General features: G+C 37.5%; 1 protein-coding gene across 1 annotated transcript in view; it reads left to right on the forward strand.

Annotated features, from left to right (window-relative positions):
* The window catches only part of OCA2 (OCA2 melanosomal transmembrane protein), a 200,490-nt gene that overhangs the window by 31,642 nt on the left and 150,793 nt on the right, over positions 1 to 18,055 (forward strand). Inside the window, exons 6-8 of the mRNA XM_075723222.1 lie at positions 8,330 to 8,487; positions 10,134 to 10,216; positions 10,562 to 10,715. Of these exons, the coding sequence (XP_075579337.1) occupies positions 8,330 to 8,487; positions 10,134 to 10,216; positions 10,562 to 10,715 (395 nt within the window). The remainder of the gene's footprint in view (positions 1 to 8,329; positions 8,488 to 10,133; positions 10,217 to 10,561; positions 10,716 to 18,055) is intronic.

The following is an 18,055-nucleotide window of genomic DNA, read 5'->3' on the forward strand; positions in this document are numbered from 1 at the left end:
CCAAAATAAAAATGATTCATCGCAGGTGAATACAGACCTGAATGTGAAAAGTCTTGCAGGGATTAACATTCAGTTAGTAAACAAACAAAAACTTTTGTAAATAAATTACATCTCTTGTTCCCACTAAATTTCTAGTTTAATCAGTCCGGTCCACAATCTGCTTGGCTCTTATTTCACTAGTGTTAGAAGATGATTCACCTATAGATATATTTCACAAGCTCCTGGCAGATATCTTGTTTTGAAAAGGTGCAGTAGGATTTAATTTTGTAAATGCTGATACTTTTTTTTTTTCTATTTAACTGGGCAGTTCCATAGCTTTGATCAGGGAGAGTCCATTTTAAATAGATTTGATGATTAGTATTCTAACTGTTGCCAATAATGACACAATATAACACGACAATTAGTAGGGTAAATGAGGAAGAAAATGTTAGTGCTTGAGAACCATTTATAATTAAAAGTTGAGATTGCTTTTTGGAAGAAAGCAAGTGAAGATTTAGTAGGACGTGACAATTTCAACTGTAAACTCCCATCAGTATCCTGCTCACATCAATATTTTTGTCCTCCTTGAAACTGTTGTTGAAAGCTCCTATATATGTGTGGTCTCAAACAGCATCAAGGCAGTCATGACCCATTCTGCCAAAGGAGGGTGTATTGGCAGCAAGTCTTTGAGTTCAAGTTTTAGTCAACTGTCATACCATAACTTGAGGATTTACTCTCTCTCCACAGATTTTGGGTTGGAACCATAGCTGCTGCATTGTACACACTGGCTCTGCAATCAGTTATTCCTTTTTGCTTGCTTCAGGGAAGTGTTGGTGGGACTGGGATTTGAGTACAAACAAGAGTTCCCATATTTCACATTTTACCTATCATATCTTGATGCTTTGAGCCAAAGAGCTGTCAGACAGTTAGAATATAGCATTCCCCTTTCTTACTTGACAAACCTGGAGCTGTAGCTGCTTAGTTTGTGTCATGTGTGTTGAAGACTGGATGTTCTGTCTGTGTGTTCCTACACTGAGCTGGGGGAAAATATGTGAGAGGCAAGCAATCCAGCAAACCCATGCTTCATTTTCAAGGTGATGTGGTAATTCAAGCAGAAGGGTCAAGGAGAAAGACTGCATTTCTAAACAAATTTTGGAAAAGGCACAAGCGATTCTGAATGTCATCTCACCATTGCTGCCAGTCTTCGTTTCTGCAGAAGTAAGCTCATGTGGTTGTCCTCCACTTTGTTGCATAGTGAAGAAATTATTCACCTTTTTGGCTAGGCTTGGATAAGGTTAACCATTTGCACAGCAGTGCTGAAGATGTGATTTATGCTGGCTAACAGACTGCAGTATTCCCAGTGGACATTAGGTGCTACTATCTGAATATCTACAAGAATTTCATGGTAGGCTGGCAGGTGTACTGTGGTAGTCTTTGTCACAAAACCCTTAGAGGTTATTATATGAGACTGCTTTGGGTGGAAAATAAGTCTCTCAGCTCATATCATGCCAAATTATGCAAATGAACACTCTTTACCTATTCCTTATGCCTCAAAAGCTCTTAAGAAACATTGAATGGGTACTAACCACTGTATCCTTTTTTTTTTTTAAAAATTGCTTCCTCTCATTTCTATTTCTTCCCAGAAATTCCCATGCACACCGATGTGTATGTTACAGATGTGTACTCATGCATACAATGTGTCTGCATACACTAGAAAAATCGAACTAAAGTTTGAAATATTTTTAAAAAACAAATCTATTGATCCCCTTTGGACTTCATATCCTTTGTCATCCTGGTGTCACTTAGATATTTGTGGTTTTTTTGTCATATCCATTAGATCTCAGGCTTGCTCAGAGGCAGGACTTTCTGTCTCTGGTGGTGGGGAGACCTGCTTCGACTGGTATGGGGGTGACCTGCTTTTCATATGACATCTCTTTAGCACTTTTCCACTTGCTCTAGTTCCCATTTGTTTATGTTTCTATACCTTTATCTCTTGTTTGGATTTACTCTAGCTGTTTTTCTTCCCATTATCTTCTTTTCTATTAGCCTACTTGTATCACCCTTTGCTTTGCCAATCCCCATGGGTACAAACCTGGCATGTAGCACTGAGGTGCGTTGGTTGCAGTTTATGAAAACAATATCTTGCCTCCTGTGAATTAATAGAAGCTTTTTGAGTCTAAGTTTTTTGTTTTTTTTCTTTTTTTTTTTTTTTTTAAATACTGATTTCCTTATTGGCACCAGATACAAATTCAGTGGATTTAGTATAGTTTTTCAAAATAGTGGTAATATTGTTCCTTTTTGACAACACTCAGAATTCACTGGCTTATAAATTCTAACAGTCAACTCTTTAATACCAGAAAGAAGTAAGTTTATACTGAAGCCTGGCTAGAGGACCCTTTTCTGCAGGAAGCAAGATTCAACATATCTATTAATGTAAATGTGTGAAGCATTTTCAGATCTTTTGCTCAAAGGCTGTATGTTAAGTGGGGAACATCAATAATTAATAAGATGACATGCCTTTGGAAAGCGGATTATAAAAACAGAAGAAGAGATACAGAGTCTAAATAATTTTCAGCATTTCTTGCTTTAGTTACATGTACCTATTCTAAGACATGAACATTTTTGTTTTCTGTAACTGTTTGGCCATTCAAACCTTCAGATAACTTCTCTCCATTAACTGGTTGACCAAACAGTGATCGAGAAATATTCTTGTTCTTCTCCACAACTTACATATGTTTTAACACTTCAAGAATCTTCTGAAATGTTAAATGTACTCCGTGATTGTTCCTTTGTTTCTAATAACTTTTGTCCTGATCTAAGCAAAATTTTAAACTGTTTTCCAGCAATGGGGAACAGACAGCTGGAGCAGAACTGTGCATTAACTTTTTGAATTGAACTAGGCTTATGAAATTAAAAAGTAATGGGGATTCATGGATGCTATTAAGGAATTATGCAATCAAACTGTATGCTACCTCACTGTCATTTAAAGAAGTGCCTGTCTCCCTGATACAGTGCCTTCTTTTCTTTCACTTTACCTGATACAATTATTGTTATTTCTACACTTCTCAATAGTAAAAATACTTTCTTTTTAAAAGAAAAGGCAAATCTTCTTCCAGAACATTTCTGTGCAATGGGTCTCACACCTACCTCATTGAGCTGTGAATTGCCATCTTTACTCTGTCCCTGACAAGTGTTTTGGTAACAATCTTGTTTGCTTCCCTCTCAAGCTCTGTATTTCTGCCAGTTCCCACTATAGGTGAGGGAAAGTTAGCTCAGTCTAGGTGAAGCAATTTCATTTTCTTTTTTCAGACTGATTGTCAGAACTTCCTTCTCTTGAACCTGAAACTTGGTAATAACTGGGGAGTGGACTGTGAATTCTTTCTGAGTCTGGCCAAGGATCTTGCATTTTTATAAATATATTTTAAAGCCTTTCAGTCCTGAGCTGATTGTTTGCTTTAAATGTTTGATATCTCCTCAGTAAAATTTCTGGAGCAAGGGCTGACATTTTGCAAGGTATGTATTTGCACAGCACCCAGTGTGAAGGGTTCCTTACTCACTTGCTCTTTACATGCAGTACAAAACTTAATGAAAATACATCATCTCAAGTCACAGCTGAACAGGTCTCCAGTCAGTCCAAATGAGACATACCCAGAGATATCAAATTGAGTAGTCAGTGGCCATTTTCACTGACTTACCTCTCTCCTCAGTCGCTCTAAGAGATTTCATCACATCCAGTCCAGGATTAAGATCTCAAATTCAGAAAGTAAAAGATGTATCTCAATAACAACAATATGTTGAAATTTACATCATAGGCTAGAATTCTCATTTAATTTGGATTCAGTGGAACTATTTAGAACAATTCCACATATGGAAGTTGATGGGGAGGCTCTAGACCAAGCAGATATAGGATGGGTAAATGTGCTGACCTTATTATCAAATTCCTTGCTGAAGTTGCATGAGTTTGAATGCTTGGTGCAACTGTGTTAATCATGGAGCAAGAAAAGGTCACTAGGAAAACTTGTAATCATGCCATGACCATTAGTGACACTGAAAATCACCTTTCCCACTTCCTGAACCAGAGGTATATATAGAAAGAAAGACTGTGAGGCAAAGAATATAGTCAGATTTTAGCAGACTTTTCAGCTTCCATGGAGGTCCTAAAAATGGGTTCTTCTCCCAGGGAGTATAAATCAACTTAATGACTGAAACAACCTCTGTAATCCCTTTAGTTCTTTTACCCCTTCGATTTTTTTCAATTTTGTAACTCTAGTTCTCTACTCTCAGACATTCCACCATCATTTTTCTGTGCAGAACACATTTAAAAATCATTTATGTTTGTTGATGGTCTTGGAAACATACTAAGCATTTTGGCCTGCAGGCAATGTTCAAGCTGCTAAGGAGATGGATGAAGACCTGGACCATGTGCAGAGGCAGGCAAAGAAGCAATCTCAAACCACCATTGAGAAAATGCTGTAGAAAAAAAAGTTTAAGGACTCACAAAACTTCCAGAACTGGTGGAACACAGAGAGAAAGGATGGATCCAATGTAGACAAAAATGGAACAAGATTGCTGACACTCCAAAGAGAGAGGAAAAAAAAAAAAAGGATACAGAGCATTCTTCAGATGGGGAAAGCAATAGGTATAGTAAAATATGTGGTTCAACTTGGTATATTGTGAAGGGATGCTGTAAAAACAACCTCATAAGCTACAAAGAGGGACAGGATATCAAAAGAGAAAACTGCAAAAATTGAAGAAGAAATAACCCCAGTTAAGGACAACATGTAAAAATAGATGCTAAGACCCAGGCAAAATGCCTTCTTTAAAATGATAATATCTTAGAGAAACTAGCATGAGTGACCTAGTCATAAATCAGGATCAAGAGTATACAAGCACCTGAGAAACCTGGTAAAAAATAATCAATAGACATAGTATTCTCAAGGTACATTTTACAGTAGGCAGAGTAGGTGATACAAGTAGATGTTAAAGAAAGCATAAAGTCAGCCATCTGCATGCAAATATAACAGAGAATCTCTGTCAGTCATGGCTTTTCAGCTGGCTCTGTACATACTGAATTAATGGCATGATGGAGGTTAGAGCAGGGACTCAGTATTTAGGGAGTGACTCATCTCAGCTACACCTGAGTTAGTCATTGTAGGCTCTCTTTATAGTTAATAGAGAGAACTGACGCTTCTCACGAGCGATTCCTCTCATTTTTGTGAGGTGGTCTAAAATGAAGCAATGAGTTGCGTCTTAAAAACATCCTCTTTCCACTGATTTTAAGGGAGTAACAAACTCAGATGCAGATGTCCACAGTACAGAAGTATAAACTGGGGTGAATGAATACCAATGTAAATATTTAGCCAGTGCATCTTATTCCATCACGTTGCCTACATAAGCTACTACATAAAAGTAAAGTGACATGAGATGACTCTCACACACCCTTCAATACCTTCTAGGAGCAGCTAGTCAGAAACTGAGATCAGAAAAAACAGCTCTTGGTTTAGCTCTGAGCAGTGCACCCGGTCTGGTGCCAGATGTAAATACAGCCAGCCACTGTGTAATGGTGCACAAAGCATACACAAACGCAAATCCCTTGACAAGATAATTCACAACAATAATATAATTTCAAGAATGGAACTACATGAAAATGAGGCAGCTTGGCTGAAGTGAAATAAAAAATAACAGCTCTGGCTGTAAATCTTGTCAGGGAGATTTCTTTGCTCTAAAGGCACACACTGGAGGCCACATTACAAAAAAAGTTCAGACAAGACAAAAAGTCCCAGCATGATTAAGTTGCCATATAAAAGCGGATATTAGAAGTAAAAAGATAGCTTTCCCAAAAGTTAGTCACATCTGAATGATTAAAATATAGAGGAAATCACTTTCTGGCAATTTAAGGGAAATATAAAACCAAGTAAGGTAGTAAAAAATATTCTGAAGAGCAGCTTGATAAAAAACAACCATATTTTGATTCATATAAATGTGGCTGAAGTTTTCTCCTGGTTTATTTTGATTCCACCTTTCATAAAGGCTGTGATCTGCTGCAGTCTAACAATGGAATTATGAGAGAGTCTCTAAATATTGTTTGGAGAAAGATAACTCTGATGGGATTTCAGAGCCTCAGTGCAGACTGGTGAATGATGTTCAGTTCCACATGCAATCAAAAGAGAACCTGTTTTGCTGGGCTGTTTCTGATGGTTTTATAAATGCACAGAAACAAATGGAAAAACTTCTTAAGTATCCTCATCTTTATAGGAAAAGAAGGAAGGAACCACTCTTCTTGAAAATAAGGTTGAATTCTGCCCCCCCCCCTTTAATTTTAAGCATCCTTTATAATAGCTCCTGAATGTGTCATCTAGGTAATTACAGGATTTATTTTAAAAGTATTGCTTAAAAGGAAGCTGCCATAATTATATGCACCTGAAGCTTTTCAAGACATAAATTACTGGCTACACTCCTAATAAAAGGCAGACTGTCAAGAGGTGTCCCAAATCATTGGGTTAACGACTTCAGGTCAGCAGGCCTTTTAGAAGGTATAATTAATGCCTCTAGTTAAAGGTATAGCTATAGTTCCAGTTGAGACTAATATTATGTATTAATTAGGACACAGAAAAACTGTGATGCCAAAGCACACTTAAAACCTTCAGAACCAGAAAAGAAATCTAGTAATTTGTATTTATGCTTGCTAAGGGCTGTGTGTGTAAATTTTCCTGACTGGAGGTGGTGTCCTGATTTGTTGCATCTGAGGTTTTTTTTTTTAATCCTCACCTGTGTGATTCCTTTAAGCAAATAGATGCTTGGGAGGTTCATTCTTAATGAGCAGCCTGTGAGTGACACTGGTGGTGATTGGTCTGCTCATTGTGCTGAGCACGATGACATTTATATTACTTTGCAATGCATTAGCTGTTTACCTGCTACTAGATCTGCTAGGGTCTTTTTTGGGTTAGAGTGAGAGTGATCTCTTTTCTAGATCCAGTTCTGCTAGGAATGTGGAAAATGCAACAACTCTTTTAAAGATGAAGGATCACTGCATAATGTCTTAAAGCTTTCCCCATTAGAGATGTCTACCATGGATAGCCTTGCTGGAGCTTGCTGGGAAACAGGGCACAGCATTGCCCTGAGTCTCCTCTAACTATACTGTGTTTTTTCTTCTCCTGTTAAAATCTCTGACTTCTGTGGACAACAAAAGATCCTTCTGGGAAAATCCTTCTGGTTAGGTATATGATCTTGTACATATTTTTGCAACAGATTCACTCTTTGTAGTATGCTCAATTAAATGTCAGATGTTAAAACTGTTAAGATATTCAAGCTGTGATTAAGTCGCATGATTTCAACAGAATGTATATGTATAAAATCAAGTCTCTTCTTTTCCCTTCTCCGGATTTTTTTGTTTGTTTGTTTGTTTGTTTGTTTTTTTGTTGGTGATGCCTTAGCTTTCTATCTGATCACAGATAGGAGCAAAACAATTACAATATGGCTCTATTATAGTAACAAAAGGACTATGAAGGGTTTAAAAGCTCAGGCTTTCCCTCTTCCTCAAGCCCACAGGGATGCTTCTTTCTCAACCATGCTGGAAGTGGACTATCACAATACTAAGTTTAAATAGTCCTAGATATATTGGGACTAATAGAGCCAGACTTCCAATGGCTTTGTGGATCATGGCTGGCTGATTTCTCAGTTATGTTAGACTAGGAATGTAGTTTGACCACACCTCATACTAGATATCCAAGAGAGAAAGAAAGAAAAAGTAGATGAGGGAGCTGGAGGAGAAAAAGTCTGTGAGTACTCCAACTAAGAGGAGCTTGAAAATATGTCTTTCAGATGTTTGAAAAATTGTGAGTAAAATTTTGACCAAAAAGCAAATCTGCTGGCATGAACAGGACATTGATTCTGGTTTAGTTTTCCCTGTGGTTGGAGCTTCCGCAGTATTTTCCCCAGTACAAATTCTGTGATGTTTGAATTGCTGAGCTAATGATGCAGTTCTTCATCTAGTACAAGCACTTAAAGAGCCTTGCTTTTCTGTTTCTTTGTGTATTTCTGTATGCTATTTTGGAGCTTTGGCACATCTACAGTGTCAGCTGAAAGCACCGGTGATCTCAAAAGTCAGTAGGAAAGGACAGATGTATTTGTTCTGAACCCATAACTCCTGTTTCCTTAGGAAACCCAGCCAAAACAGTGTTGCTTGGTGAAGAAGTAGACATCTATTTTATTCTTTTCATAGTTTCTTAAGCCTTTTAGCTGAAGAATATGTTTTTCAGTATAAGTTGACTAATCTATATTTTTTTCTGGAATTTGTACAGCCTATACCCATTTTTACTGGAAATTTACACCTTAACAACTTTATTAACAGCTATGAATCTGACCGATTTCCGTGATTCTGCTCTGTTGAAGTTAGACATAGGAGGCCCATTTGTAGCAGATGTAGCTGATCAGCCAACAGAGGAATACATTGTAGTACAGATCAACCAGAGTGAAGACACTCGATCAAGGAGCAGACAGCAGCAGCAGGTGATGGTCTTTAAATTTTCTTTCACTTTTTCTGAGATGTGTTTTATCACTTATATTTCCATCACTGTCATGCCAATTAAGTGGTCGTGCTTTTCCCCGCTGTGAAGTGTGTCAATGTCAGCATTAGAAAACTTATTCTAATAAGAGTAAAGTTACATTTTCTTTTGTCTTTGTAAGACTTTCTTTAGCTTCCTATATTAAAATTTTGTAAAACTTATGCCCTTGACTGACACTTAGCATGGAAGTTCTTATGTTTAAAATAGGCAACATTTCAAAAGTTGTCTTGGAAGGAAGAAACAAGTGCAAAGTGCCTTTTTGCATTCACTGAAATACATTTTCACATTTTGTTGCAAATTATTTTCACAAATGTGTCACATTTGTTGACTTTATTTCTCTTAAGGCTGTCTCATTGTTGATGTTTATAACAAGTTCCTGCTGCTCTGTCCCAGAGAACTCAGTGAAAGAGGATCTTTTACAGCCTGTCATTGTATACCACTGAAAAATAAAAATAAGCTTCATCATTTAATTAATAGCATTGATATACAGAATGAGAGTCAGTTGTTTGTATATGTGACAGGATGGTCTGTTTCTACCAGTGACAACACAGGTGAACAATGCCATCAGTATTCCCACTTACATCCAATCTCACAGTCTACAGCAAAAGATTAGTTCCACTACCTCGGCATAGCAAACAGTACCATAATGGCAATTATTTTCTTAAATCACCTACCCCTGTGATGAGGAGGCTGCTGTAACCTGTGCTGCTGGCAGTGATCCCCAAGCAGCCTTCATGCTGCTGCGGGGCTGCCAGCGCACAGTTGGCTCCAACAGCCCACCTCGGCTGCCATGCCAGCAGTGGTCCTGACATGACCAAAGGAGTAGGTAGCCAAATTAACCTTTTCTGCCTGCATACTCCTCAGGCATTTCTCTGTGTCAGATGTTCCAAGCTGGCTGATTAAGAGGGTTTTTTTCTGCACTGTATAGCATACAGGGTCAGGACAGGCTTAGGATTTAGGCTGCAATTAACCAAATTTTTTAAGTTCCTCTTCTTCAAAAAAGACAGAATATCTGTATCTACATGTAAAGAGTATATTTGGCTAAACTTGCATAAATATCAGTGTGTAGTAATGGGAAAAGTTTCAGAAAGTGTTTATTTTCTGAAGATTTTTTTGTTTCTTTTTGCTAGAAGATCAGCAAACAGGAATTTTGTTTACTGAAATTCTACCATATCCTCTTCATGTCTGGGGGTATGACGTTGCTCCTGGGCTTTTCCTCATCTGTACCTTATGTATGTTAGTTTTCTTCCCGGGCAGTCTTTCGGAGTGAACCATATTGCTGTCTCTCAGCCTAGAGGCTCCTTTTAGTCAATGCAAAGTGTGATTTGGCATTCCCTCTCCAGAGGACCCCCTGGAGGTGTCTCTCACTTCATTGATTGAGGGCGGGCATGAAGATGAGTTTGCTCCAACCTGAGCACCTGTAACATATGTAATCAGGTGGAATTAATTTAGGCTGGTGTGTGTTATGCCCTGTCCACAAAAAATTTTCCTAAATGGACAGGAGAGAAAACAGAGGAATAAACCCCTAGATCAGAGGTGTATCACTTTCACTGACTTTTATTAATGTTGCCAAATGTGACTCTCTTGCAGGTGGTATACAACTGGTCTCTACCCTTAAGTTCAAGAAGAAATCAGCAAATCATCACAACTAGAACCTTTCAGATACCAAACAGGTTGGCTAAGAGACTGAGAAATGATCCATTGAAGTACTAGTTTACATAGACTTGACTATGAAGGAGTAGATAACGTTTTAAAAATAATCTGTCACTGCCTGTTTCAGAGGGGCAGGAAAGGATGACTACTTCTTGCTTTTCAAATGGATTTACAAGGCTGGTTTGTACTTCAGTTACTTTCCAAACAATGCTATTTAGAGGGATAGAGTGAAAATGTTTAAAAAGTTGCTTGCAATTGTAAAGATGTAACGTGTATTTATAGGTACCCAATATAAAATTAATGCATAAATAAAACTAACGGTATTTAATTCCAGAAATAAGCAAAACTTCTCTTTCTTTCACCAGAGGCACCATCTTCATAAACATTCAAGCTTTCCTACAGGAGCCTGGAAGTGTTCCTCTCTCCATGAGGCATCAATACCTTCATGCAAATATAGAGGCACAAGTAACAATTGCGTCCATCATCTTAGTAGGTGTCTACGTGCTGATCATACTGGAAGTAAGCCAGTTTTGTACTTTGATTTTATTTTTCCCCTGCACTGTAAATGAACCACAAGGAAGGGTTTCATTCTTGGGCTTTAATATACTTTTAAAATGTGTATATGAATCCTTGCTGTACCATTAGTGTTGCTAATGGCATGAATAAGATATGTGTGAGGAAATTTTTCTGAGTTGTAACTGATTTTGGCAAGTTATATTAAAGTTACAGTCATCTTGTGTATTTTTCTATTAGGACCTATTAGTGTTTTAATATTTTAACAGGATTATAGTTTGCCTGTGAGAGTGAAAATAAGTCTTGGTTATAAAAGATTTGGAAAATCTGTTTTTAAGTTAATTATTTTTTAAGATAAGGTAAAAGAAAAAAAAGCTTTGGTTATTCCCTTCTCTAAGGCACCTCAAACTATGAATTTAGTGTACTTTTAAAAGGTTAAACTGAGTGCACTTTTTAATGAATGACATCTAGAAATTCTTTTACTGTACTATTTAAAGAGGAAATGGAGTCTGAGTTAGCATGAAGAAGTCGAGGGACGGAACTTTAAACATATATTGCAATATTATTCCAAAGCCTTGAGGTACCAAACCCAATGAAAATGCATTGCATCAGCACTAAGGATGGAAAACATGTCAAAACCAGCACAGGGCTCCAACTGGCTTCTTTGAACTGAAAACACTTACTGTCTAATTATCTTGAAATAAAGAACGGATATGGGGTGGGGAACAGGTTTGGGTTTTTTTTGGTTTTTTTTATTCATGTGAGCATCAGCACTGTCAATGAATTCTCCAAGTTGAATCACACCTGATTTATACTAGTATGAAAGTGAGTCAAATCAAGTCTACAGGTGCTCCGTAATAAATATGTCCAGTATGCTCATTTTTCTTCCACATCTTTTGTATATTTTAAGCTTTTCATCCTGTTACGCATTGAAATTGTAAGATAGTTGAACACCTTCTAATCAAGTACCAATTATGGGTGCACACAACATGACAAATGCTTTAGACATTTAGATTATCTCATTCAACAATGGTGATTTATTCATGAAGATAAAAATGCCTGTATGTACTTTATAAATGAGCAAAGAGGTATAATATTAAGTGTGGAGGGGGATTGGACTACATTTTACTGTAAATATATGTAGGCATGCAGCACAGCACCAAAATAATCTTAATACTTTTAAATGCAGCTTTTATTTTCAAAAAATGCCAACTATGCAACACTTTAGCAATTGTGAAAACATCAGGTTTTTAATATATGTAAAGGGTAGTTTCATGTTTACATCCTAGAAAGCTGCTTTGGAACAATTCATGTGTAAAAGGAAATAAAGGCTTGAAACGGAAAAACAAAGACAAGGAAAGCATGCATTTTCCTGTTGTTTCTAAGAAAAAGCTTTAAACCAACTCATTAGCTTATTGTTTCTGTGAAAAGATCAAGGAAATTTCTGTTGTTGGCAGAAAAATTATTTCTGCAAATTCAAAGGTAGAAATAGATAATTATAAGTAAACTTTTTTGAGTTGTGAAATGTGGAAAGTCACCTATTGCATCATGATATTAGCTGTTTTCTCCGTAACATCAGTAGGAATGACAAATGCTACAAGCAGAGTAAATTTTAAACTATAAATATATAAGGTAGAAATAACTATCATAGAAACAAAACTTGGCTGTTGTTTGGTTCCCTCATGGATTTTTTGCAAGAGATGGATGTTAATATTGTTAGAATATGTAATAATGGCTTACCTTATATTCAGTATTTATAACTTCAGTGCCTGAAGTCCTGCTTTCTTAACACATTCGCTCTATTCCATTAGCAGTCATCACTGTTAGAGAAAACAATTGGTGTTGCTGAAGGAGCGATCTCTCATGGATTTTCATTTTCAGTGTTGCTGCTCCCCATCTTTTATCAGTCTTTATTAGTTTCCTGTGTTTTGTTCATTATCATTGGCAATAGAGGTCCAACTTCAGATAGTATGGACACCCAAACAAGTTTTAGAGCTATATTTTCACGTATTTTTTGTAACAATGAAGAAAGAGGAAACATCTGTTACAATTCACAAGCGCCACCTGAAAGTGTGCCCCTTGCTCCTCCTGCACAGCCCTTTCCCCAAACATGAATCGTAGATCTTGTGCCCACAACCTCCTCAACCCTACTGTCTTCATCTTTTAATCCTTCCTTTTAATCCTTCCTTGCCCTTCTTCCCTTGCTCTTTGCCACCTTAGGCACCAGGGAGCATGCAGGAGAACAGGCTGCAAGAGCTTCTGCCTCCTGCAGATACAGATGATGGGAAAAGCTGATGAAGTAAGAGGTTCCAGTTGGAAAATGAAGTGCATTTACTGTAAACTGTCATCTTCTCCAAACTTGCACCACTGTAAAGACACAGGGTAAATTCTGCTTTGAGGCAGCTGTTTGCCTTTCTGTTAGCATCAAATTGCTAGGAGGTCAATGTATGTGAAGTACCAGTCCTTGTCGGTGGAGAAGTCTCACTGTCTCAGGATGTGCTGTTCTTCAGAAGACACATCAAGCTGTTGAACTTTGTTTCTTCAGACATGTATTTTAAGTGTTGTTTCTTTTGAAACTGATAACGTTTTACATATTCATAAAATACAAGTATGTTTCTGGTAAAAGATGCCGCCTCTTTTCCCTCTTTAATTTCTAATGATTTCTTTTTTTATTCTTACCACAAATATGAATGTCTTCTTACTTCACAATCCTACTCTGCCTGTTGAAATTTTGGTATATGCTTTCAACTCTCTTTAGATAGACATCTCTTAGTTACCTTTTCTGTTTGAAAACTGTGGGTTTTTTTTTCTTTTTTTCCCCATCTAATCATCCTTTCCTTCAGTAACTAGACATTCATTCTCTTGAAATTGATTTTTCTTCAAATATTGATCAGTTCCCTCTTTGCATTTCAGTATTCTGTTCCCTCCCCTTCTCCTAGAGGAGGAAGGAGAAAAAAATTCTGCTTCTTGTGGTGTTTTTGAATTAATCTAATCTATACTATTTTATAGACTTGTTTAAAACAATGAAGTATTCCATTTTGTTCTTGGAAGCCTACACTGCACAGGAAATTAAAACAAGTGTATGTTAAAAAAAAAAAAAAAAAAAAGGTGTGCCAGGTTTACCTTTGTTCTCAGCTCTACTGCCTGACCCTTCAGGATTACTGAGGAACATAGGTAAGATGGGCTATGTTTTCACATTGTTCTACAGGGACATCTGGTGTAAAGTGCTGATGTCCAGAGTTCTACGCTGATGACACTGTACTAAATTAGTTCACAAAGTATTTCGAGATAGGCTCTTTCTAGTTTTGATCCTCAAAATGTGTAGCCTCTTTTGAGAACTTGAAAAAAAACTCAAACAAAAAAAACCTTAGCAAATTTAATTTTTACACTTTCTGCTGCAAAGATCTTTGTTCTTTCAGCTAAGAGTGCATTTTGTCTTTTGCCTTCTTTGATTTCCATTCTTTTTCCAGCAAAGCCTTTTTCTATGTATATAACTAAAGTGGCTATTTACACCCTATTCACTCAGATTCAATAAGCAGTGGTGTATGGTTGTTTCTAGTGGTACAGCATAGTCAAGGAAAAGTAGTGTGGATAGAATCTCATTGTTTCCTCTTTGCAATACCGTAAGCTATCTTTGATTTCTCCTCTTTTGCCTGTATTTGTATACACCAAGAATGGGATAATACACTGGTTACCCTGAAAAGAAATCTATCTGCCTATCTACATCTTAAAATATCTGTCAATATTATAAAGTTTTATTGGTATTTAGAAAAGTTTCTTGAGTTGATAAAGCTCTTATGAGCAATTATTAACTGCATATCTGCAGCTATGTTGGAGCTGCATTAATTAGACAAATGTAAGGAGGAATGTTAAACATTTATTATTAAAGGGCAGAGCTCATTAATTTGGCTGAGTTATTGTGTGCTCTTGTCCAATATTTTCCTTTACTAATATATTTATTTTGTGTTGTGGGTTAAAGTGGAGTATTAGCTGTTTATGATACCTAAATAAGCCAGCAGAAACAAATAGGAAGGTAATGGACTTTTAAAAGCTATTTTATAAAACATTTTATTTAGTCAGGAGAAAAGGCAGAATAACATTCATTTTATTAAATTAAAAAAAAAAAAAAAGAGATACCAATAGCACATCAAATGGCAGAAAAGTGATACCAGCAAGTATCAGAAATTCTGCATAGGGCTTGTTTTATGACAGGAGCTATCATTTATTTTCATATCCTGTCTTGTAGGTTGCCCTAAGAAAGATCTTGCCAGGATCTTACAAATGGCATTTTAATGACCTGACATCTTGAATAACATTTACATGTCTGTATTTCTGCTTAAAACACAAATACTTGAAAGTGCAAGATCTGGCCTTAAAAGCTCTAGGTTCTTACTAGCATGAAGTATGGGCTTATAATCACAATTTTTATTACTTTAATGGAAATGGAGAGTGTCAGTTTCTCTCCATATTACTTTTCTATTATTAACTAGCTTAAATTATGAATAAACATCCCCTAAGCTTAATGTCTTTAACTCAAAGCTGAGTGATTTTTAATAGCATCTAACCAGCAGAAATAAGCTGCAGACAACAAAACTTTTATGTGCTTCAGTCTCACCATTTTTCTAGCATTGTGGGCTGGTTGAACCAGTGTTTCCTGGCAGGAAACATTTTTATAAATGAAATAAGATATTTGTTATTACTGCTGTCTATCCTCACACAGTCCAGTTTTTTGCTTATTTCCAGTAATGAAGCTATTTGTTTGCACATGGAAAATTATGCTTCAGAGAGGGAATAGGAAAGCAGAAGAAATATTCACTAGTATACGAAACATAATACTAAATGATGGCAATAGGCTAATCTTAAGGGAGAATTTTTCTGATGAGAAAAGTCACAGAAACTAGTGATCAGCTTACTCAGCATGGTTTCTTACTTCCCATCCATTCTCATATTGATCTGTCTTTAAATATAGACAGAGTGTGGATTAGAGTGTTCCCACATCCACATATATCCTACCAAAAGATTGGTAGCAAAGGGACAGAAGAAAATCCATAGCCTTTATTGGAAAAGACAGTGTAAAAAGAGAAAATTGTAGCTGCTGCTCTCCCTGGCCTTTGTGGGAGAGAATGTATTCCTCCTGCTATTGCTTTCATTTTTGCTAGGATGGAAAAATTGTGAAGGGGAGTTAAAATACTGCTGTAGGAGTTGGCAGAAAATTAGGGGTAGATTATCAGAACAAACCGTGTATCCTCTTTGGTGAAGAGTCACAACCATACCTCACTGGGCAAGAATAAAAGTTTGCTCTCATCTGCCCTCCTGTCCAGGGGTGGGAGGGAGCAAAAGAGCCCAAGACTGAGGCAGAGCAGGAAAGCCCATGCCCCTGGGTGTGCTGGCCAGCTTCCAGCAGGGCAAAGCTGCTCTCCTGCAAACTCTTCCTTCCTTGAGACACTACTGGTCCTGACCAAGAGAAGAGAAGGTTGCCTTGGTATTGTCTTGATTATCTGCAGCATTTTACAGTGAGGTAGAAATGCAGCCAAGAGGTAGGGCCTGGAGAGCAAACTTCCTAGCCTGAGGCAGAAATCATAAATGTTGTGACTCTGGGGGTTGCACAGAACCTGAATACAAAATAGTGAAACCTAAACCGTAAAATGCAGTAGAAAAACTCAACTTGAAGAAAAATCTGGCTCCCCCTGGAGCAGGCTAGCTGCATCCTTCCTGGGCAGCATGTGGTTGTAGGTCTGGTTTGGAGTCCCCATAACCCTAAAGCACCATTACATTCAAAAGTCTACTCTTTTTTTCTTCCCCTCCACCCCCCAGCTGGAAATGTGCAATATAATGAAGGCAGTCTTGCAGTCCCCATGAAGAATGATTTTAGGACATAAACGGAGGGTGTGCTTTGGGAATGGTATCAAGGCACGTGGAGCAGATGGAGGCAGCAAAACCTGCTGAGATAGGTGCTGGAGGACTGGACTGAAGAAGGGGATCCGGACATGGGGTGGATCTACCTGTCCTGTCCCCCAGAGTGAAATATTCGCCAAACAATACCCTAGATGCTCTCTCAGAGAGAACAGCCTGTAACTGAGATAGTAATTAAGCAGCATGGACTACCAAGGCTTATGGTCATTCCCTGCCTTTCTCTGATTTAGGAGGAGGATGTGACCTCTGTGCATTTTGGAAGGCTCAAAATTACTTTAAAGCAGGTGTGCAGGAGCACATTGCAAGTGTTGGATCAGCACCACTGAGGTGCTGGGATTTCTACTACTTGAATAGAGCAGAGCCACTGGCACAAAGGAGAAGGCTCCAACAGGACAAAATCAGCACCAGTTAGATAAACCGCAATCATTTTTACCTGCCGTCACTGCAACAAAGGAAGTGTAAAGGAAGCAGAGTGCTGCAAGACAAGGACAGGATAAGTTTAAATTGAAATAAAAATACAGTATAACAGCAAGCAAAATCCTCAGCTGGACCCCGGCTTGATATGTTATAACTTGTTTTGTATTATTAATCCAATATGAATATTGATTTTACACTGACTATTGCCTGTCTAATTGTTACATCTGTCTTGGTAGAAGTCTGGCTCTGCTCTGAATATGTGTGCTTTAAGGAAAAATATCTTCTTTTGGGTGTTATGGCACTTCTGCAGTATGTAAATTAGCCTTAATTAAGAACTTAATAGGAAAAAATTGCCACTGGACGGTGCTGCTTGCTATTCTAAGGACTCAATAGGATTGTCTGCTTTAAGAAATGCTGTCACCCAGGCTCCACTTTTTGCAGAATGTTATTTTTTTTGAGATAATAGAAGTCATATTTTCAATACTAAGTGTAAAAACTAATTTCCAAATGTCCATTTTCTATTGCCTTTTAAAACTAATTTTGAACTGTATTTTGTTCAATTTGTGAAAGACTGTCAAGCACAAATGTGTTGCCCTATCTTGCACACTATGTATGTTGTGGGTTGGTTTTTTTTTTCCTTTCTGTTTGAGACAGGCAATAGAATGTTAAATTAGCTTAATTGAATGCTGCTGTTCAGCTTCTACCCTGCCTATGGCAACCAGGGGGGTAGAAAGCTAGGAAGTCTTAAAATTTTAACAAGGTGTTAGAACACACATACACTTCTGATGCACACAAACAGGGATGAGAACCATCCAGCTTCTTTTGGGGCCTCAAATGATGTCTTCCTTCAGCAAGAGCAAGGGCAAAAGTGAATGAACAAACATGAGAGAGTGTAGCGGGAAGGTTTGGAGGGAGATACAATGGCATGATCTAGAGAGGAAAAAAAAAAATCCAGAGAAGAAAACAGGAGTGAGAAAGAAAGGAGATGTCAGGGTTGAAAGACTCTCCAGAGGAAC

This window comes from Pelecanus crispus, chromosome 1 (assembly GCF_030463565.1).
Source record: "Pelecanus crispus isolate bPelCri1 chromosome 1, bPelCri1.pri, whole genome shotgun sequence".
NCBI lineage: Eukaryota > Metazoa > Chordata > Aves > Pelecaniformes > Pelecanidae > Pelecanus > Pelecanus crispus.